This window comes from Aotus nancymaae, unplaced genomic scaffold (genome assembly GCF_030222135.1).
Source record: "Aotus nancymaae isolate 86718 unplaced genomic scaffold, 86718_ANA_hifiasm-v0.15.2.pri h1tg000057l, whole genome shotgun sequence".
In the NCBI taxonomy this organism is placed as follows: domain Eukaryota; kingdom Metazoa; phylum Chordata; class Mammalia; order Primates; family Aotidae; genus Aotus; species Aotus nancymaae.
The window spans coordinates 53,648,137-53,672,325 of NW_026988471.1; the positions used below are offsets into that span (position 1 = coordinate 53,648,137).

General features: G+C 41.3%; 1 protein-coding gene across 1 annotated transcript in view; it reads left to right on the forward strand.

Moving 5' to 3' along the window:
• EML6 (EMAP like 6) overlaps positions 1 to 24,189 on the forward strand; it is a 253,524-nt gene that overhangs the window by 109,073 nt on the left and 120,262 nt on the right. Inside the window, exons 5-9 of the mRNA XM_021672860.2 lie at positions 1,323 to 1,508; positions 3,094 to 3,229; positions 17,687 to 17,888; positions 21,078 to 21,215; positions 23,264 to 23,520. Coding sequence (XP_021528535.2) covers positions 1,323 to 1,508; positions 3,094 to 3,229; positions 17,687 to 17,888; positions 21,078 to 21,215; positions 23,264 to 23,520 — 919 coding nt within the window. The remainder of the gene's footprint in view (positions 1 to 1,322; positions 1,509 to 3,093; positions 3,230 to 17,686; positions 17,889 to 21,077; positions 21,216 to 23,263; positions 23,521 to 24,189) is intronic.

The window sequence follows — 24,189 nt, forward strand, 5'->3', positions numbered from 1 at the left end:
TTTGCTTTTCCTCCCTTCCGAATGGAGATGACAGTACTGTCCACTTTAGCCTGTGAAGGGTTTTGATAGAATCAAATAGCATATGCAAGTAGCCTTTATAAACTGAGAGGGGGGCTATTTCAAGGGCAGTGAGGTTATTCTAGTTGATACATTAAAACTATGTCAATGTTTTGGGAGGCCAAAGCGGGCGGATCACCTGAGGTCAGGAGTTCAAGACTAGCCTGCCCAACATGGTGAAACCCTGTCTCTATTAAGAATATAAAAAGTTAGCTGGGTGTGGTGGCGCATGGCTGTAGTCCTAACTACTCAGGAGTCTGAGGCAAGAGAATCGCTTGAACCTGGGAGACAGAGGTTGCAGCGAGCTGAGATGGTGCCACTGTACTCTAGCCTGGGCAGCAGAGTGAGACTCCGTTTCAAAAAAAAAAAAATTGCTGAAGTTTTATGTGTATGGTTTGCTGCAGGATGGACATATTTTATGCAACTTAACACTGAAAAGTCCAGTCAATTATTTGGCTATATGAAAATATACTTGGAAACATTTCTAAGTAACATTTCTACAATGAAGATTTATAACATTTAAAGTTAGAAATTATTTCCAGATACAGGTACACTAAAAATACCTAGATGGGAGGCCGAGGTGGGCAGATTACTTGGGGCCAGGAGTTCGAGACCAGCCTGGCTAACATGGAGAAACCCTTCCTCTACTACAAAAACAAAAATTAGCTGAGCTTGGTGGCACACTCCCATAATCTTAGCTACTCAGGAGGCTGATACACAAGAATCAAGAATCACTTGACCATAGGAGGTGGAGGTTGCATTGAGCTGAGATCGCACCATTGCATTCCAGTCTGGGTGACAAAGTGAGACTCTCTCTCAAAAAAAAAAGAAATATATAGTATATCAACTGCTAACCAGAAGTTATAGACCATCACAATTTTCCTTTTTATACTTATCTGTGTTTTTAAACCTCTCTACAATAAACTTGTACTAGTTTTATAACTTGACAAAAAATTAAGCAAAAACATGATTCATCCACTATATTCCAACTCTGAGAACATTGTCTTCTATTAAATCACCATTAAACAGTGAGCAAAGCTTTGAAATTTGAACGTTTTTAAAAGTGTTGTTATAGGCTTTTCTCAGGTTTCTAGTAATTAGCTAAAACGTTTTTGTGGTTCTCTGTTACAGCAAAGCAAATTAACTTACTTGTGCCTAGCTTGGATAGAGCAAATTACGTAAAATGCACTGAAGCATAAATAAACACCAATGCAATACATCAGAATACTCTATCTTGGGGATCTATTTTATCACTTACATTCTAGTTTTGGACACTGTGTGGAAATGCCCTGACTGCGAAAAGAGGGATATTTGGCAAAACAGGGGATCTTCAGACCATCCTTTGCCTTGCATGTGCCAAAGAAGACATCACCTACTCTGGTGCTTTAAATGGTGACATCTATGTCTGGAAAGGGCTCAATTTAGTCCGCACCATTCAAGGAGCACATAGTGTGAGTATTACCATGTGGAAATCTGTGGGTGATTTACTAAATAAGGTAAGACCACGAATCCCTCCCTGTATTTTTCCCTTGTTGCTTTAGAATCAGAGGACCCTGCTGAACACTCCCCACTCATGACAATTTCCTAAATTATATTTGCTCACTTAAAGGAAAATATATTTCAAAAGCATATAAAGTGATTAGCTCTCACCTTAATTATTAATTGCTTGATTTGTGTTAATCATCCACGGTAGTTTGACAGAACACTAGAACTAGTTAATCATCAGATTCATCTTATAGGCACTTCTCAAACTTCAGTATGCCCATCACTTTCTGGCGAATCATGTTAAAATGCAGATTCTGGCTCCATAGGTCTGGGATGATGTCACTGCTGCTCATCAATGGCCCATAATTTGAACAGGAAAAGTGTAGATAACTATTACTCTTACATTAGTTGGTAAGGTAGATTTTCCTCATTCTTCATGTTGAGGTGCAGTGTGTTACCTCCACATCAGTGTCATGAGCTCTTAAGATACAGTCAGAAACCGTTGATAACCGCATACCTTCTGGTGGTCTGCTCTGTAAGAACAAGGACAAACTTCTTACCACTCCACTCTCTTTTGACACATATGAAAATGTCAACAAAAGATTGTTGTATCTACAGATGATGAAATCGTCCCTACAAATGGGAGGATGATATAAAAGGTAAAGCCTATCATAGTGAATGGAAATTGGGTAAAGATGTTATGGGAAACAAACCTTTAGCTTGTCACCTCCAGATTGATTCCCTATACCTTTAATATCAGGAAGAGTTTAAGCACCTCTTAGAAAGAGCTATGACATTTCAGATCTTTCACTGTATGTCACAGATGAATTTTCTTAGCTTTACTAATTATGAAACAGCTCTTAAGAGGTCAGTATTTGTCCTCATTCATAAAAGCATCTGCCTTAGTAACCTATTTATACTGGATCTTATGTCAACATTATATTCTTGCAGCACTTTTGAACGAACCAAATTAAGTATTTTCCTATGGAAGAGCATCTTTAAATTATAAAACTATTTCCCATGTGAAAAAAAATCTTCAAATGATGCTTAACAAGCTAACACAAATGCTATTTACATTTTCAATTAGGTTCAAGTGATACCTTTGTGAGCTCACTGAGGTACATTTCAGGCACTTTTGTGCCTATAAAAGTGTTTGTTTCTAGCCTCATATCTCTAGTTAACTGTTTTAGGCAGCAGCTTACATGAGACACCTCCATAGTTGTCTTTTCTCTATAAGGGCCACTTATCACATGAAAGAATTTATGATTCCCATATCTGCATTAATTATATTTTTTAATTAAAAAAATTAACTGCCATCTTTTTAGTAGTGGTAAAAGAGCACTTGAACTAGTTTGCTTTATTACGTTTTTTAAATGTAGCTGAGATGAACAGTATTATGAATGGCTTCTTGGTCCATTGTTGGCATTTCAACAGAGAACAAGGGGGTTTTATTTTTGTTTTTGCCTTGTTATGTTTTAAAATCCACATTTAACTGTATTCATCATACTTAGGATGGTTGCAGCATTGAGTATTACCTATTTTAATCAACAGGCTGGAATCTTTAGCATGTATGTGTGTGAAGAAGGCTTTGCCACTGGTGGGCGAGATGGGTGTATACGACTATGGGACACTGATTTCAAATCAATAACCAAAATTGATCTCAGGGAGACAGAACAAGGATATAAAGGTAATATATTTATTAAGTTACCTGTAACTCTGGATGTGAAATACATTGTGAAGTTCTATATTCATATTTGTTTCTCTGTGCCCTATTTTTAAAAGGCAGTAAATTTTCAATTTATGTAAATATATTGAATAGAAGATCAAAACTATGTTAAAAGTAAATGGATGTCCTTTTTCCTAATTTGCACAAATGCATCTGTATGAACCAGCAATGCTGTAGCCAAAATAAGCATTCTGATGAAATTGCTGAGGTTTCAGGCAATAGGATTGTCAGTGACAAAGCTGAGAAGTTTGGACAAGTTGGTTACCATAAAAGTGAATGTGCTCAGCCTCTGAAAAGAAATGAGAGGAGAAATAAGACCAATTTTTTTTTTAAAATAGCGTTAAAGTAGTAGATGCTATAGTAGGGATTAAGAGAAGGGGCTCAGAGTCACATGGCATGGGTTCAAATTTGTTTTACCTGTGAAAGAGTTAAGAAATTGAATGTCAGTCTCAAACTCGGGGCATCTATTTTCCCATCTGTAAAACGGAGATAATGCTAGCAGCACCTCCCATAGTTGCATGAGGATTAACTATACTTGCAAAATGCTTAGAATGAGGACTAAATACACTCACAAAGTATACTTAGCACTCAAACTTTTAGCTATTCTCACAGTATATAGGGTGTATATATCAGAATACAATACATCTTTTAAAATTCTCCTGATAGGCCTGTTACCTTTTGGTACATAAAGAGTTTGCAGCTGAGAGAGATTAAATAGGAAAATGTAAATCAGAAAGACAAGCGGAAGTCCTACTGCTGCTAACACGCTAAGCACAGGTCGGGACGTTCTGTTGGCTCCCACGGGTGCGCTCCTGCAGCTAGTGCTGGGGCAAGGGGATGCGGGACTGTGAGCCATGGGGTCTGCAGGATGAAAACTTACCCATTGTTCTCATGAAGGGGAGTCTTTTTCAGTGCTGAGGTGAGGGAGAACTTTCCTGAGCATCTTTTAAACAAGACCCTGTGACATAAGGCTCAAAGTCCTCAACAGGCCTGAAACGAGCTGTTTCTCATGCGTTGTTCCTCATGAAGCCCCTTGCTGGTGTAACCTAATGGCGGTGCTGCCACAGAGGGTTATTCCATAGTTCAAATCATGTGGCAGTGCGCAGTGCTCTCTGCTGGCCTTGGGTAGATTTCAGAGAACTGGGAGAAGATAGCGTAAACTGCGTATCCTTCAGGTCATCCTTAAATAGTGTTGTTTGCAGTGAAACTTTTCTAACAGTTGAGCAACAGGGAAGTGAGCTGGATATTGTACTTCCTCTTAATACCTGGAGGCCAGCTGCTGTAGGTATCTGTGAAATACAAAAATGTACATTTAAGTCCACAAATCCAGGGTTGGACTGTTGTCTTCTCATTGGAGGCTCAGGATGCTGGTGTGCATACATTTCTGAGTACTCGGCACAGAGGGTGGCATGGGAAGTTGTAGAATTTGGTGTCTGCCTCCATGTAGGGACAAGGAGATGATCAAAGTCCTTAACTTCTCTGCCATAGAGTATGGGCCAGTGAAACTTGATCCAGAAAAAAATACATCAAACAGATACAAGCAGGCAGGTACCCATAAGAGCAATGTGTTTTTTTAAAAAAAAATGTACAGTAGCCAAAAATGTTTGACCCTGAACCATGAAACTTCTTGGTGTATCTTTCAAGGTAAACCAGAACCCAAAACATGTACTTTGAGAGCAGAGTCAACTTGCCAGGTGGGATTAGTGACCATAAACTGCCTAAAAGTAGGGGAGCGCCAACCAGAATTGATGGCTCTCTTTTGGCTGTCACTCCATTTAACACATCCAAAACTTGTATCACATAATTAAGGCATAAATTTTAAAGCATGGGGATCAGGGAAGAAGCCATGGGTTTACCCTGCTGTGCTTTTCTGCCCAATACTGAGTCCTTGAGCCAGGCTCTCTTGGGAGAGAGTTCAGGGACCAGTCCTGAATGAGGATCTCTGTAACCAGGTGTTGTACTGATGACATCAACCCCATAGCCAACTCCCATCCACAGAGTCAGGACAGTCAGGGATGCCCTCCATCGTACATCAGTCTGACATTTCCCGCCCCACCCTTGCCAAGATGAAAGCAGATCTGGGTGGTACACAGTGGTCATTGGGAACCTGAAATTTGCCTGCACCTCATAGGACGTGCCCTGTGCTGCCTGGGCTTGGCGTTTATCAGGGTTTGCCATGCATTTTAGATGGCTTACTAATAAGGCAGTAGCCGGCATTTTGTGGGGACAGACTGCTTTTAAAGGATGGTATGGATCATGTTACAGTTAAGAGTCCAAGGGAGTCATGAGAGAGGGGCTGGGGGCTGGGACGGAGCTCCTAGGAGAGTGAAGAGGGCACTGCTCAGTTCGCCGGCCCTGCAGTGTGGATGCTCCAGATGACGTCTTCACTTTTAGAATTGCTGCTGACTACCAGTACTCTGTATTGCTTAGTATTTTACTTTAAACCGATCATATATCTTTTTAAAACTTCTCTTTAAACTTAGTAATATTTGTGAAATGAGTTTAATATGCTGGGGTTTAATTTTTGCCCATGGAGCACTCACCTAAAATTATTCATCCCCTCAACCCACTTTGGGCAACAGTGTCACTAAAGGCCACTGTGTATCATCAAGCATCAAAAGAGATGCTGGCCTTCATTCCAGCCCTCAGTGAAAAACAATATACATGTAATATCAAAAGAAGAAAAGCCTCCTTGTTTGAATTACTGGTAACAACCAAAGTCTGGCCCACCCATTGCTCCCAGCTCAGGGAGTTCTTGAGCCTGTGTGGACAGGGCCCTGCGGGGAAACTTGCTGTGAATCATCCTCTATGGTACTCTGTCACACTCAGCCAGGCCTCAGTGCTATCATTCTACTGAAGCAAGGAAGGAGGATGTTGAGTTCCAGAGCTACTTTCCACAGCTCAAAATAGGGGGAGACTCTCAGAACTGGCCATCCTATGGTCTCAGAGGCCGGCTGCCTGGGCCATCCTGTGATGTGACAGCCTCTCGAAGGCTCGTGGAGGAGTGCCCAAAGCCAAAGTGAGGTAGAAGACCCAGCACAAGTATAGGAATTAAAATACATAGGATTTGAGCAGATAAAAGTAATCAAGAAGTAAATAGCTTTCTGGCCTATTTCAGCCAGGAAGCTATTTACTTCCCCTTCAGCCAGGCAATACCATAGCCTTAGTCCTTTGAACATTAGCAAAGAGCTGAGCAAAGACGAGGGAAGGAAAAGGGAAGGAAAGAGGGTGGGAAAAGAACAAAAGAAAGCAGAGTAGACAGAAGATGGTCAGGTATTCTCCTCACCCCCTGCCACTCCCTCCTCGCTTCCCTCAAAGAAGGCTCTGCCTTCTGTTCCACTTCTCTTTGACTCAAACGAACCAAGTATATTTGGAAGGAACAGATTCGGTCAGAGCAGTGTTAGACTTCCTTGTCCTCAGTTTGGACATGAAGTTCCCTCGGTCCGAGTTTGGACATAACAGTTTTATTTTATAAGAACTATCTTGATATAAATGAGCTTTCTTCTGTATTTTTGCTATTTGTGAAACAGTGACACTCAAATTTATTTCAGTGGAAATACAGTGATTTCTCATCTTATTCAAACAACCAAATAGTTTTCTAAACAAATTTAGCAAGGGAATTAATCATGGCCATGGCCCAGTTCCCATTGCTGCTCCCTAGTGTTGAGGAATCTGAGGATATTACCTAGTGTGCTACCTGTAAAGACTTCTGTTGCTCCTCCTCTAGACATCTGGAAGATTTACAAAATGAATCTGACAATGTCCAAGTTGTTTAATGCAAATCTTTGTAATATTTGCATCTTCTAATAACTATTAACTGTTAGCCATCCAAAAGTTTTAAAATGAACTAAGATGGATACTAACTCAGAAAAAAAATGATATGGCTTTATAATAAAGTGACATTATTAATCAATTCTCATACATCTTTGTAGTAGCTTGAGCTAATTAGGACACTTGACTTCCAGTAAAAACAATTAACCCCACTTTAGGTTGACCATGAATCAGCTTGGAGATGGGTCAATTCACATCAAAAAGAATAGGTTTGGGTCAGATCTGACTCTCGGGGCTCCCTCCCTTCTCCCCAAGGCTTAGTCAAAGAAAATCTCCCTCACATGAGGAAGAGGCCCATCCCTCAGTGAAGGGAATTGTAGTATTTTCTTTGCATCAGTGACTTGTGTATCTTTTGTGAGTTACTGGATTTTTGCTGACTGGGTGCAAACAAGTTTCTCTAGCAACATGCAGTCTAATTCACCCAGGATCCTTCATCTGCAATTCTAATAGCCAAAAAGTTCAAAATACCGGAAGATTTTTAAAATAACTAATTTGGCAGCAAAACTTGACTTGATATAAGGCTGTTGGGTGTCTTTATACATTTCATTATAGAAATAGGTAATTTCAAAGAGCTGCCCCAGTTCCTGCTGGATATATTACAAGTCCAAAATGCAAATTTTTCTGAATGCCAAAATGCACCTGGCACCATAGGATTTCAGCTGTATGGGATGGTTATTCTCCAATAGACATCTTAGTGAATGTAAAATTCTGGAATTTTCAAGCTGAGAGAGACCCTGGATGTAAACGTAAACGGGGGGACCTCCCTCACTTCATGGATGAGTAGAATGAGGCCCAGGGTCATTCGCATCAAGCTAATTGTAGGCCGAGGGCACTCACTCATACCTCACACCAACCTTTATGACAGTGCATGCTGAGTGTGATTGCTTTGAAAACACAATGATGATCTGGGTAAAATAATGAAGCTTAAATAGCTTGTAGTGGTGGCAGGAAAAGCCAAAATCAATTCTTAAAGTCCATCAACCAAAATGAATTACTTCTAAAATAATAAAACATTTTGAGTTAATGGTTATAAATGATTCTGTCTAAAGGAATCCAGTAATTATTCACACAGTATAAGATATATTATTTGTCCTCTAAATAAACATCTGAGTGCCAGACACGTGCCTAGGAACTGAATAGGAAGCTCTGAAAAGTAGACTTCAGTCAGGATTACATTTTAGTGTGAGGGGAGATGGAGGGAGATGTGTGGTTTTTTATTTTGTTTCATTTTTTTTAACGGTCAACACACATTGTTGCTGTGTCTAGTGGACTACAAACTCCAAATCCAGAAAGATCCTGCGTTAGGTGAATCACTGAGCAAGAATTGGAGGCTGAAGTTCCAGGACACAAGATGCCCTGCTTAGACTTGTCACCATCTCCACTGCCCCTTTCCTGGTCTGGGCCACCACCATCTTTCACACAGATACTGCAGTTGCTTTGTAACTTACCTACCTGCTTCAACCACCATCCTCTGCACGGCAGCTAGGATTGTTTGAACTTTATGTGAGCCAGATCACATTATTACTTTCCTCAAAACCCTGCAGTGATTCACTTTACCCAGAGTCAAAGTCCTTATGGCAGCCCAGCACCCCTCACCGTTGCTCTGCTTTGCCCTGGCTGTTTTTTCCCCTCTGCCCTCCCAGTCTTTTCCCTCTGCCTGTGACACTCTTGGCTAGAATCTGTATGACTACTTCCCTTCTCTCCTTCAAACCTTTGCTCAAATAAAGGCTGTCCTGATGACCTCTTCTAGAATTGTAGCTCATTCTGCCTCCAAATCCTTGTCTCCCGGGTCTACCTTTTACCTTGTAACTTACAGTATAATTTCTGTGTTACGTTCTTGGCTGTTGTCTGTTTCCACAAGGGTGAGGATCTTTGTTCACTGATGCCTCCCACCCACTTGGGATGTGCCTGGTGTGTGCTGGAGTCCTGGAAGTAGCTGTCAGGTGAATGAAGAGTGTGTCATGGGGCTGGAGTGTGGAGCCTTGTGGAGGAGTGCAAGTGACGAGGATGTGGAAGGAGGAACAGATAACTTGGTTTCTTTGTGTCAGCCAGTGGCATGCAAGCTTGCACTCCAAGGGCCAGCTACAGGAGGTCTTGGAGGTTTAGGGAGTCACGTGATATGGTCAGATCTCCACTTAGTTCTTTTGCCAGAGATCAGACTGGGGTGGGATAGGATCAGAGGTGGGAGCCCAGGTTATTCTTCTCTCTGTTCATGTTTATTACTGGGTTTATTCCTTAGAGTATGGTATATGATGGTCATATACTGTAGCAGCTCTCACCCAGGAGTGATTTTTGGACATTTGGCATTGTCTGGAGACAGTTTTGATTGTCACAACTACAGGGTTGTTACTGGCATATGTGGATAGAGGCCAGGGGTGCTGCTAAAAGTATTAGAATGGACAGGATAGCCCCACAGCAAAGAATTACCCGGCCCCAAATGTTGATAGTGTTGTTCGCAAGAACCCTTGCAGAGAACATCCAAAAGACCAACTCTCAAACCTGAGAACACCCTGGTTTATAATGGCAAAATAAGCACATCCTATTCTCTGGTCCCGTGAGTGGCTCCATTACTCACCTCTTGCCTCTGTAGCCGCTCTCCCTGTGTACCTACCGTTTTTCTTTGGGCATGCCCTTCAGCCTCACTGTTCTGCTGAGAAGGTGGAGGAACACTGCAGAGGCATGTGGCACAGGAGCTAGAGACAGATTTGCAGCCGGGAGACGTGGTGGCGTTGTGTGCTCAGGTTCCACATGTGTTAGATAGAGGGCCGCCAGCCTGGCTTGCTGTGTAGTAATTCCGCTGTAAATACCCTTCCTGAGCCAGCCTTATGTAAAAGCTAGCCTGGGTGTTCCCTACCCGGGTGGGAGACCATGGGCTCGGCTATGTGCTCTGATGTCTCACTAGGCTTTGTGGATCTTTCACAGTTCCCATGGCTATACGATTTTGGATCCTGTGAAGTGGGTTTTGAAATAAGCAGAGACTTTGTAAAAAGAAACCTTCCCTATGAATCCTGCTGGAGATTCTCAGGCAGGGAGCCTTCGTGAATGGTAGCAGCAGGTCATAGGCAGTCCGCACTGAGGATAACCTGCAGCCCCAGCCCTGCGACTGACTTTGCCGTTCATGGCCAGCGCTGAATGCCCACTCTGTGGTGCATACTCTACACACAGGATCCTGTTTAATCCTCAGACTCCCCTAGGGGTCCCCTGGCAGGGAGGCTTCTCAGGCCGAGATCCGGGTGGTCACACAGGGCCCATGCTCAGAAGGGCCCTGTGGTTGGTTGCGTGCTTTGCTATCACTTTCTTGGAATTCTTAAGCATTTTTTAGCAAGGGGCGCCACGCTTCTGTTTTGTACTGGCCTCCGAAATCATCTGTTTATGAATCCTGGGGAGATACATGTCTTCCCTCCTGCATTTCTTTCACATTTCTAAACTCTGTCTCCAGCGTTACCCTTAGAACATCAGAAACCCCTGCAAGGCCCAGAGCGCCTGTGCCCAGGCTCCAGGCTCCCTAGGTGACCTCAGCCACCCCCTCCTGAGGGGCTGCAGGGGGCTTTGAAGGTCTCTGCTGTCTTTTCCACACCCTCTCTCAATACTCCCTCTTAAGTCTGGCTGAAGTTACTCTTTCTCTCCCTCTTGCTCTTAACTACCTTTTACTGCTCTCACTCAAGGCACTCCTTGGTATTGCGTCCTTAATAAGGTTAGGTTTATAGGAGACAGCCATGACCTTGTCTTGTTTTATCTTTGGTACCATGTCCTGGGCATACATTCACAGAGATGGGAAATAACTTTGTGGGGAAGGGTATTAACTCCACACCTGAACTGCCTGAAGCCTCATTTTTTTTTTTTTCCCTATTGCTTGCTTGCTCTGTGACTTTAGGCAAATAATACAAACTTTCTATGCTGTTATTTCCTCATCGGTTCATCGCGTATTTACTGGCCCCATCGAGGGCCTGGCGCTGTCCCTGGCATTAATGATAATGCCGCCTCCTGAACACTCATGGGCACTGGTGGGCACAGGGCTCGGTCATGTCGGTGAGGATCCTTACTCACCTGCAGGGCTTGCTTGTTTGACTCGAAGTCCATTTCTCAGAGGTTCTACTGTCTTTTTAGCCATTTGCTTATCATCCTTGGGCTTTCTGATCCAGTGGGGTAAAGTTTGCTAGCATGCAACTGAAGAACCACTGTGTTAGAATCAACTGAGACCAGCCAGGCATTCTGAATTTTCAACAGTCTGACTTGTGGGAACATACTAGCTGGAGAATGGCTTGAGCAGGTAGTGGTTCTCAGCCCTGGGGAGATATTCTTGCTCCACTCCGGACCAACTGGGAGGAGTCTCTGGAAGGGGCGCAAGTGTCGGTATCTTTTAAACGCTCTCTCTATAGATGCTGGTGCTGGGTAAGAGTTGGGAACAACATGCCTGGCCCTTTACCATATCAGGCCTTGGAACACGACATTTAAGAACACTGTTAAGTACTAGCCTCTCTCTGCTTTCAGCTTTCCCCTCTTGGGCCAAATAATTAGGAGAAAAAGCCATTTTCTTTCTTAAATGGTTTATAATCTGTGTGTGTTGGAACATAGCCTTTTCCCCTGCGAGTTTGCAGTGCTAGCACATCAAAATTATAGCAAATGACAAAAGCTAAGTTGTAACACAAGGCAAAGTAACTAAGAGACTCTAGGAAAGGCCCATGGGCACTTCTTCATAGCTCCCAGCACTGACGCCTAACGGGGCTTGGATGTGACCATACATATAGCAAGTTGTTCTGTGCTGAGGTGTCAACTTAATAAAAAGATCTTGCTAAGCACAAAACCCTGCGGGTTAAAATATTAGCATAACCTTTTGATTGATTCCTTCACTCTGTGCCGGACACTGGGTCAAGTGTTGTTGCATTGAATTATCAATGCTATGAAGTATGAGTGCTAATATCTCCACTTTACAGATGGAGGAACTGATGATATGAATGATTAAATACCTTACCATGTCACACAGTTGGGAAGGGCTGGGGTATAAATCCAGTTCACATGTTTCACTGTTATAAGCTAGTGGTAGAAAATAAGCAATGTCCCTTAGTAATGCGGTCCGATTTGATATTCACAGACTAGATATCCCCATGGCCAGGCTTCAGGACTGTAGCAGAGGGGATTGGAAGGATGCTGCTTCCATTCTTTGGTCTGAATATAAACTCAGGGCCGTGCACTGGTGAGAATTTGGTCTTGTCATTAGAGGATTTTTTGGTTTAGATGGGTGGTTTGCTCTCTACTGCCATCTGCTGGCTCTCTCTACCAAGCACAGGCCAGAGAAACCACGTTTCTCATCACAAGTGTGACGGCCATAGTGTCGAAAAGTGGACACCTCATCCCTGTGGTGAAATGCCTTCAGTTCACACCGTCAAAAGTAACAAAGATGTGTATTTCTCCAGAATAGATAACTTCTGCGGTTTTAAATAATTAGGACGGTTTCTCCTGTTTCTCTTAACTACTGGTGGGTTTCTAACCATATTCCAAATACTAGCTTATATTTCTCCGACTCCTAGAGCAGAATATAAAGGAGTGTTAGACAGTTTCATTATCTTCCACTGCTGCAGCTCTCTTGGCCAGCCACACTGGGACATCATGATTATATTTCTGTTCTCTGGGTTTGTGTCAAAAGTAAAAACGAAGCCTGGCTAGACAGGAGAAGTGAATTAATGTCAGAATTTTGTCAGGGATCTGCCACTCACCAAGGTCTCGCCAGCAGGTGCCCAGAAGAGACTGTGTGGTTCTCTTTACCACTCTTGCATGCAGAAGAACAATTAGTTTAAAAAGGATGGAAATGGGATGTTAGTAGGAAGCGTGAATACAGCTTTTGACCTACTGATGTCTTCCTATTTAAAATGGTTATCTTAGGAATGAGAGTGATCCGGTATTGTATCTATCACCCGGTAGACAGACCCCATGAGGTTGACTTGTCTGATGTGACAAAAGACAGTCGATCTGTTTAAAGAACTGAGTACTTATAGAGAGACCCAGTTATCTGAGAGAAAATGTTGACAGCTCATTAAGTTGATATTGCAAACCCTGAAAATATGTAGCAAATCCTTCTCTTGTTCTCTTCCCTTCCACCCATATGCAGCCAGAAATAATCCCTATCAGTTTACCCTCATTGCCTTTGCTAAATGTGAAGCTTCACCCTTACGTTAGTTCAGTGGAACCCTTTTCAAATGAAATCAGAGATCGTGCAGTGCTGAGGGAAATGCAGCTGTGGGATCCTCAAACTCCTGCCTCTTGCTGTCCCATTTTTGGGCCCTCTCCTTGCCAGGACCCTGGCACTCTTCTGAGGAATCCAAGAGCTCCCTGGATGTGGTCTGAAAAACACTGAGTGCCATGTGACTTGACTGGTTCATTAGTCTGGACTGAGTTGGAAGGTTCATCTTTGTTCCTGAGCCTCTTAACATTTTTTAAAAGACAAGATAGGCTGGGTGTGGTGGCTCATGCCTGTAATCCCAGCACTTTGGGAGGCCAAGGCGGGTGGATCACAAGGTCAGGAGTTTGAGACTAGCCTGGCCAACGTGGTAAAACCCCGTCTCTTCCAAGAAATACAAAATTAAGCTGGGAATGATGGCAGGTGCCTCTAATCCCTGCTACTTGGGAAGCTGAGGCAGGAAAATCACTTGAAACCAGAAGGTGGAGGTTGCAGTGAGCCGAGATCACCATTCCACTCCAGCCTGGGCAAAAGATGGAAACTCCAACGTGGGTAGGAGGGTGGTTGGGGGGGAGACAAGATGACAAGATATATGTATTTTTAATGTTGGTACTTAATTCCAGGTGGTGGGTTGTTATAGTAGTGTTTTTTTCCTTGCTGAATTTGTTTCCCCAAATAAGGTTAAAAAATAGCAGGACAATAAATACAGTAAAAAAGTAGATTATTCTGTTTTTGCTAATGCGGGAATATCATTAACTTTTTCCTTCCTGATAATGCTGAAGAGTACAGCATTAAATCTTTTTTGTAGTACAGCATAAATATATGCTTGACCAAATAGAGCTCCAGGTCCTTGGGAGAAATTTCTGTTTGCAAGTCATTGGCCTTGTGAGACCAGACATGCTGTTGGAGGCCTTGGGGAGAATTGGTGTGCTCCTGCTTACAGTGAAGCCGTAGATTCCAGGCCTGCCTGGAAAAAGGCAGTGTCTTTAAAACAATCAAAGGCATTACAAAAGGACTGTGATCTGAATATTCAATAACAGTCAAAATATATAACGTGTCACTAAGAGATATAACGTATATGTCTATATGTGCATACAGTGTATGTGTATATAGGTACACACATACATTTGCATTACTTTCGTTGGTTTTTGGTGCATGGATATCTGCTTACATATGCCTGGCCCCTTCTTAAAATGTCAGCTTCATTAGGGCAGGCGCCCAGCTTGTTCACTGTTAAGCTCCAGTGTCAGGCACAGAGTAATGCTGAATAGAAACTTCTGGAATAAAAAGGAATGAGTAGATCCCTTCTTAGAATGTTCTTACTAAGTAACAGGGGTGGTATCTTTTATTCCTTGGCATCGCAAGACATGTTTGTGATTTAGATGTTTTATTTCATTTGCTCAGCAATCTTTATTGAGCATCTACCACGTGACAGTCACTGTGCTGGGTACTGAGGATACAGCAGTAAATAAAACTGACAAAATTCTCTTTACAGACCTTTCTGTTCTACTTAGAGGAAGCAGACAATAAATACAGTAAAAATAGATTGTTTTTTGCTGATGGTGAAATATCACTGACTCTCCTTCCTTCCTCATGATGCTGAAGAACAAAGCATCAAACCCTTTGTGTAATAAAACTGTAGACGATGCAAGCCTGCTGGGGAGACAACTAATTCTGCTCCTCCCGCCAAGCCCCTGCAGGAGCTGAGAGAAACACCAGGGAGAAAACGGGGATATGTTGACTCATGAGTGGTAATGAAACCCAGAGCAGGGCAGGAAAGAGATCAGGACAAGCGGGGGCCAGTGGCAACAGGATCGTGGGTGCAAAGCCATGTGGTCCTCCGCAGCTGAGCTGCATGCCCTGTCAGCTTGCAATGACATCCTGACGGCTTTCACCATACATCTGTCCTTCTCATCCTTGAAAGTCCATCCCGATGTTTGCAGTGGAGGATTTTGAGTGATTGACCCCCAGCTAGCGTTGCCAAGGTATCTCTATTCCTCCTGGCAGGAATAATACATCTGCCTGTGTGCTTTCTCCTGCCATTTCAAGACCTGTAGCAATGAATTCAGAGCAAGGAGTAAGAGTTATCTCACGTATTATTTGTTTAAAGCCTTGTGCCTGGAAAAAATTACTTTCTCTTAATGCATTATCTCTTTGGATTCTCTCAAGACCACAGTGAGGTGATTAAGATGAAGATTACAGTTAGGGTGTCCATATACCCCAAATTACCCCTGCTGTTGTCCCAGCATCCCAACTGGCTTAGTATTTGTCTTGGATTTTTTTTTTTTTTTTTTTTTTTTAAAGACAGTCTTGCTCTGTCACCCAGGCTGGAGTGCAATGGCATGATCTTGGCTCACTACAACCTTTGCCTCCCAGGCTCAAGTCATTTTCATGCCTCAGCCTCCCAAGTAGCTGGGACTACAGGCCCGCACTACCATGTCCAGCTGATTTTTGTATTTTTAGTAGAGATGGAGGTTTCATCGTGTTTGCCAGGCTAGTGATCTGCTTGCCTCAGCCTCCCAAAGTGCTGGGATTGCAGGCATGAGCCACTGCGCCTGGCCGTTTTTTGTTTTTTAATAGACTTTATTTTTTTTAAGGTTGTTAAGGTTAAGAAAAAAATTGAGAAGGTACAGAGGCTTGCCATATGCCCCTTCCCACCCGCAACACACATACATAGCTTCCGTCACTATCAGCATCCCCCACCAGAGTGGTACATTTGTTCCAGTGGGTGAATGTACCTTGACATGACATTACCACCCAGAGGCCATAGCTCACATTGGAGTTCACTCTTGGTGTTGTACGTTCTGTGGGTTCTGACAAATGTGTAATGACATGTCTCCACCATTATAGTGTCCTACAGGATAGTTTCACTGCCCTAAAAATCCTCCGTTCTCTGTCTATTCATCTCTCTGCCCTGGATTTTTCATTTTGTGGTAAATAGGTCTTAGAATTTTATAACTGAAAATATTTTGATAGAACTATTTATTAGGTCTTTCAACATAGGAAAGCTACTTTCTTAGTCAAATATTTCAAAATATTACGTACATTTAGTTTTAGAGCCTCTCATACTTAAAAGGTGTTCTAATTGGAATGACAAATTACATGGTCATCATAATTATACTCTACGTCTTAAGGGGAGAAAAATTGGTCCGCAGCAAGGAAGGAGCACTCGTGTGTCTAGCCAGTTGGGCCTAGAGCAGGAGTAGAGCCCGGGCCCTCGAGCTTCTGATACTCTCTATCCTAGAGACACAATGCCTGCTGGGGGAGGCAACATGGAGCTCATCACATCCTCACCTTGTTCTAAAGTAGTTAGGAAAGTGATATTGCTTCTGTATTTCTAAATCGGATTAGAACATTCACTGCCTAAGCAAATAACAAACCCGGTAAGGAACAGAACAGGCTGCAAACAATCGAAGAGATCAAGACTCAGGCAAGTGAGGACCTGCCTAGGGAGGGTGAAATACTACTACTGAGATGGAGGTATGGTCTTAAAAGGAGTACTATGCTTTTGGAGAAGAGGCTTTGGAGAAGATTCCGTAAATCAAGTTGGTGAAGAACAGCATCTTCATTGATAAATGTTTGATGGTATTTTGAGACTGAAATTGGAGTTTCATTTGCATATTTCTGAGACACAGTGCATCTATTTATTCGGTAGGATGTATCTAGGTTCTGATCAAATATGTATTAAACTTGCCTAATATGATAATTAGCTGTTCTGTAGTATCACCCACACATAATTTTAACACAATGTTATTGTTCCTAAAGGTTCCTAAAGGTTCCAAAATATGGAAATTATTTCTATAAATGATAGAAAATCAGAAGGAAATTATTTTGAAGGTTAGGTTTTCATAAAGACCAATTTATCATCTTATATTTACTTTAAGATACAGTATTTAAAAAATATTCTACTGTTTAAGACCAGCCTAGGCAACACATAGCAAGACCTCATCTTTACAAAAAAGAAAAAAATTAGGCATAGTATTGCATGCCTGTAGTCCCAGCTACTTGGGAGGGTGAGGCAGAAGGATCACTTTGAGCCCAGAAGCTTCAGTGAGCTATTGTGCTACCACACTCCAGCCTGGGCAACAGAGTGAGAGCCTGTCTCTTCAAACAAACAAACAAACAAACAAACAAACAAAAAAACCACAATCCTGCTGTAGAAAAACGTAGTTATCCCAAGTCAAGGAAAAGCAGCCGCTTTTTCACAAACTAGATCACGAGGGGTAGTAGAAACATCCAACACTTGTAAGGAAATAACACAGAATGGTGGCAGAGTTTATTTTCCGCCTCCAGGAGTCTCTGAGATGTGTCACATTTGATGCTATCCTGGTTAAAGGGTATTTACTTTAGGCTCTTTTGGGTTTTGGTGAATAATTGTGAAGATTTGCTTTTGTTTTACTTATTTTTGTCAGGCCTCTCTATCCGGAGCGTGTGCTGGAAAGCAGACCGCCTTCTAGCAGGGACCCAGGACAGTGAGATATTTGAAGTGATTGTGCGAGAGCGAGACAAGCCGATGTTGATCCTGCAGGGCCACTGCGAGGGTGAGCTCTGGGCTCTGGCCCTGCACCCCAAGAAGCCTCTGGCTGTGACAGGCAGCGATGACCGCTCTGTCAGGTGAGGCCCCACTGGCCGCCGCTGTCATCTCTCTGACTTCTTTGAGATGGATTTATTTGCCCAAATTTGCTTATTCATAGAAGCATAAAGTGTGAACAGAACCACACAGTTTCCAAATGAAACATTAAGACATGTAGCTCAACAAGTAGGTTTCTTGGCATTTTGCTGCTGCTGTTGTCTTTCTTGGCTGCCTCTTAAATCATGAAAATGTTTTTAGAAGTGAAAAATACAATGAATACTGGTAAGGCTGGCTTACAGTTCTCTCTAGTTGGAGACATAAGAGCTAAGCACACTCATCTGTGATGAAATCATATTGTCCCCTCATGCCCTGGGTCCTCTGCAGGGAACTGCATGGAGATTTTACAATTTCGTTAGAGACTCTCTTGTTCATCATCATTAGAACTTAAATTCTGATTCTCAAAATTGTCTTGAGCACATGAGTAAACTGTTATTTCTTTTTAAATTCTCAGATGAAATTTTGAACCACATCATCAGATCAAAGGGTCATGGGGCCTGGGAGAATAGTTTTCTTAGGGCCTCCAACTTTCTTGCTATGGATCATTTTTACTCTTTGAGAGCATAACTGGGTAAAATGAGCACAATGACTTATGCTTCCAATATTTTTGTCCCTATTAAGGGAATGAACGTATGATTTAAAGGTTTGAGATGAATATTATCCCAACTTCAGTATTTTAGTATTTAGATATACTCAATGACAGATAGGCCAGAAAGAGAGAGTGTGTGAGAGAAAGAGAGACTGATCAGTCGATTGAATGGCTGCTGCCTCTGGGTATTAATAGCTAGTATAGAACAATGTAAACTGGACTAAAGCTCACTACTTCCCTCCTCCCTTATTTTGTATGTTTATGAGTTTAATCAAAATATAATTAGTGTATTCATTAATTCTATTTTTTCCATCTCTACCAAGCATGAAAACCTCATTGATGTGAAAATCAATGAGAACAACTAAAACAACTATTGTTCTCTCCTTGTATGACATAAATGGTTATTTGGTTTATTCTTTGCTTTATTCACTTCCTCCTTTTCTGTTTTTCTCTTTGTTACTCTGAGTTTTCCCACTTATTCATACACCTGTGAAACTCATTCATGCTTATCCAGAAAGAAGTGATTTCAAGGAAGTCCTTCGCTTTTATATTTTAACACTGTTGAGTCTCAGAATTGCAAACATCCCTGAGAAGCCCTGACTGCCTGAATCTTATTCCCTTTAACCATTAATTTGACTAGAATCTTTAATGCATTTTTATACTAAGTATTAAAATTTGGAAAGGCTAAAAGTCGTAATTTCTTGAGAAAGATGAGCATAGTGACTTTAGAGGATAATACAGTTTACTGAGGAGTGATGGTTTCTTTACTAGTAACGCGAGGCTTGCATTGCTTAAAATAGTACAAGGTTAAAACAACATGAGATCATGAATAATGGATGAGGTATTGAGAACATACTTAGTTTGAGGCTGCACAGTACGGGCTGCCTAAGGGACCAGTAAACTATTTACTTGCAGCTCAGCATCGTAAGGGATGTACCCCACCCCTTCGCAGAAGGCTTTGAGAGAAACCATGCTGCGTATGACTTATTCTTGTCTATTGCAGAGCTCTAGCTTCTCAGTCCCCCAGCAGACACGATTGTTTGTGTTAAGAGAAGACTGTCTTTAAAAGAGTACTGACTGATGGGAGTCAGATACCACAATTGCAACCAACATGTAAAGCCTTATTTGTATCTAACAGACGTTTCATTCAGGTTGACTCACTTTGGGGTACCTGGCTGTAGGTGTTGTGGAGATGGGAGCGTGTGCTGAAGGCTCTGTTTGAGCTGCACTTGCCCCTTGCTAGCCCCTTCTCCAGCAGTGACTGTGTTCACCAGCCAGGAGTCCTGTGAGGTGTCCTCCCCATAAAAGTAGACCCATCAGCAGTGGGGCGCCAAGGGAGCTTGTGAGGAGAAACGACGGGGATATCATTTGCTCTTCTTCATCTCAGACACATTTTCTTCCTAGGAAGGCCAACAAATGTAATGTGTATTTCAATCTGTGTGTGCTGAAGTAACTATTACTAGAAAGCACTTTTACATATTTACATACATACATAATGATATTGATATATGTATATTGATATGTAGATTTATATTTATATTGAGAGAGATATATATTGATATGTAATTTTTTTTTTTGAGACAGGGCCTTGCTCTGTTTCCCAGGCTGGAGTACAGTAGTGTGGTCATAGCTCACTGCAACCTTGAACTCGTAGGCTCAAGCCATCTTCCCACTTCAGCCTCCTGAGTAGCTGGGATTACAGGCATGCCCCACCACACCCAGCTATTTTTTAAAAAATATTTTGCAGAAATGGAGTTTCACCATGTTGCTCAGGCTGGTCTTGAACTCCTTGGCTCAAGTCATCTTCCTGCCATGGCTTCCCAAAGTGCTGGGATTATAAGTGTGAGCCACTGTGTCTGGTGCATACTTTTTAAAAAGCTAATAATAATGATATCTTATCCTATAAGTACTTCTTAACTTGTATGTGTGATGAACAACCCTTGGTATACATGAAGGAACGAAGGACAACTTTTAATTTTCAAGGAGAAGGTAACATTTTATATAAGGTGGTATTTAAAATTAAAAATTTTTTTTTTTTTGAGGCAGGGTCTCGCACCGTCACCCAGGCTAGAGTGCAGTGGCAGGATCGGCCTTGAACTCCTGGGCTCAAGTGACTTTCTTGCTTCTGCCCCCCAAGTAGCTGGGACTACAGGCGCATAGCACCACATCCAGATAATTTTTGTAATTTCTGTAGAGACTGTGTCTCCCTGTATTGTCCAGGCTAGTCTCAAACTCCTGGGCTCAAGTGATCCTCCTGCCACAGCCTCCCAAAGTGCTGGGATTTCAGGCATGAGCCATCATGCCCAGTCCTGATTTTTTTTTGTTCTGTGAATCTCAAAATCTTTGGAAATGTTATCTCATTTTCTCATTCTTGCTGGTTTCCTTCAAATAATGAAAATGACCCAAAGAAGCACTAAAACCCCTTTCCAGATTCAGTGATAGGCCACGATAAAGGGCTCTGGTATGACGTTCCTATGTCTTTTCTTATTACTATTGGTGTGATGAGCCGCTCTTCTTGCCTCGGGCTGGCTGATGACCATGGGAAGTTGGTTTGGTTTTGTATTGACTTCGTTCTTGTGCCTAGGCTGTGGAGCCTGGCCGATCATGCCTTGATCGCCCGCTGTAACATGGAGGAGGCGGTTCGCAGTGTAGCTTTCAGCCCCGACGGATCTCAGCTGGCCCTCGGCATGAAGGACGGCTCTTTCATTGTTCTCCGAGTCAGGCACGTACTGATGATGAAAATGGTATTTAGAAATGTTCTTGTGTTAAATGTTACGATGTTCCTGGTCATAATACGGGCCAGGACCTGAGGGAAAATCCATTTACCCATTCAAATAGGAATACTGTAGATCTATGATCCCCTATCTGTAATTCCGAAGTCCTGACGCTCTGAAAATACAAACTTATTTGATAATTTGGCAGCACAGCCTAACCTAACAAACTGATATGGGGCTGTTTATAATCTAGTAATCTCTTAGGAATAATCGTGTCATGTGACTTGCTGCAAAAGTATTGTGTTTAATACAGGGTGCTGCCCCAGCCCCCACTGGGGATGTTACATAATATATTGTATATGAACCTTTCTAAAATTGAATGAATAATGAATTCCCAAGCACATCTAATTCCAAGAGTTTTGGATAAAAGATTGTGGGCTTTCTAGTAAGCCAAGAAAAGAGGAAGAAAGAATAAAGCAGCATCCAACAGCACCAGATGTTTAGAGGTGAGCTTCTGTAAAAGATTTCTTCTACCCATAATTGATACTAAAATGGAATACTTCCGATTTACTACCATCCCATATAATTTTTACTGGAAACAATTATGATCCACCCTTGTAATTCCTCTGAATGCATTTGTTGTTCTCTCAACTCACATGTTTTGTAAGTACAGAAAAGAAAACGCAGCTGTAAATTAAATATTGCCTGTTTTGCACAGAGAATTCTCTAGAGCTCTGATTGAAGAATGATCTTAGCACAGTTTATTACACTAAATTCTCTCTACCAACCACATGTAACTCGTTACTGAACTAGTGGGCACCATTTTCTTTTTCTGCTTAGTGATGTATGAAAAGATGGGTAAGTACCAGATTTCTTTTTTGATTTCTTCCCAAGTCCTCCCGCCAAAAAAAAAAAAAAAAAAAAAAATTCTCCACACCTATTTTATGACTTGATAGTACACTATAATGCTATTAATAAATGATAGCAGCTGTGAGGGACTGTTAATGTAGAGTGGCTATTTGGTATTCTTTATGCATTCAGTTTGTTTTGGAGTTAATGAAGCCATCTTTACTGGCTCAGGGGACCCGCTAGTCATAATCCTGTCTCACAGTTGTAGGAGAAAAATAACCCCAGTGAGCTTTCAAATGTGAGCAGAAATTCTTATAAGAATCTGGTCAGAAACAAAACATTTCAGTGACTCACTGTATTCATGACAGTGAAATGTTAAATGATTACATCACAGTTTACCGTTTAAAAAGGTAATTTTCTTCAGCTGCTTTTTTGACTTGATCTTTTTGTGACAATAGGTATCAAGCTTAACAGTCACTAGTTTATCTTAAAGTATAAAACAGATCACTTATTTATGCTAGCTTTGATATATTCTACCTTTCTCCATGGTAGAATATATCATGGTTATATTCTTTTATTAATTTTACAAACCTCGACTTTTGAAACAAAAATTTTAGGGAAAAATAATATATAGTTAAACATGAAAGAAAATATTCATTTTTTTTAAATTTTAAAAATTGATACATAATAGATACACTTGTTTTCAGGGCACATGTAATTGAACACATTCATATAATTTGTGAAGATCAAATCAATGTAATTGGGCTATCTATCACCATAAATATTTGTCTTTTCTTTCCGTTAGAGACATTAGAATTACTCTCTCCTAGCTGTTTTGAAATATAAGATAGATTATTATAACCTATAGTTACCCCACTGGCCTATCAAATGCTGCATCCTATTTCTTCTGTCAAACTGTGGTTTATGCCCATTAATCAACCTCTTTTCATCACAAATGTGTGTTTTGTTAAATTTTTTGTTTTTACTTTGGAAGCCCAAAATATTTAAACAGTGTATTATTCTCCTAAAATTCCATAAATTTTAAATAATGCCATTTTATATATTTCCTCAAAAGTTAAGTCTTTAATTCCTGCAGGTTTGGCTGTCTTTCAACACACTTCTTTTTCTGACACATATATTTTAAAACTTGACTTGGATTTTCTGTTTGTAGGTTTGCTGCTTATCATTTTGCTTTTTATTCTTATAGAGATATGACGGAAGTGGTTCACATCAAAGATCGAAAAGAAGTCATTCACGAAATGAAATTTTCTCCAGATGGTTCTTACCTTGCAGTGGGATCCAATGATGGCCCAGTAGATGTCTATGCTGTTGCCCAGAGGTATAAGAAAATTGGAGAATGCAACAGGTCCCTTAGCTTCATCACGCACATTGACTGGTCCTTGGATAGTAAATACTTACAAACTAATGACGGTGCAGGAGAACGATTGTTCTACAAAATGCCATGTAAGTCGTATGTAGGCCTTGGATGTTTCTGAAAAGCAAAATTTTGAACCAGGTGAAGGAAATTCAGGACAAGGGTTACGGCTCTTTTAGAATTTGTACAGCAGAAAGCCCCTGCCAGAAAGCCCCTGCCTGTCACAAAATCCCAAATAACAAACATTTAAAAGTTTAATGAGTTGGAACATGTTAAACTAAAAATTACTGCACAACAAGGGAGACCATGAATGAAATTTAAAATCAAGGCATAGACCAGGCATAAATTCTTGTCATTGTTATAATGGACAAAATATACATATCTAGAATATATAAAGAATGCCTAAGGATAAGGTAAAGGGGGAAAAATCTAGAAAAATAGGCAAATCTCAAATAACCAATAAACGACTAGGGATCAGGGAAATGATAATTAAAGCAACAGTAAAGTACCATTTTACACTATTTAGATTGGCAAAAGTCTGATGGTGAGAAGAGGGGAAATGGAAACCACATATGCTCCTGGTGAGAACATGCACAAAGGCACGTGCAAAGGGTGTTTGTTCTAGCTGTGTTTGTAGTAGCCAAAAATGAGTCACAACATCTAAATGTTTATCAGCTTGAGGAGAGTTCAGTTAAATATGGTATAGTCATATAATAAAATACTATAAAAAACTTGAAAAAATTAAACTAGAGCTACTT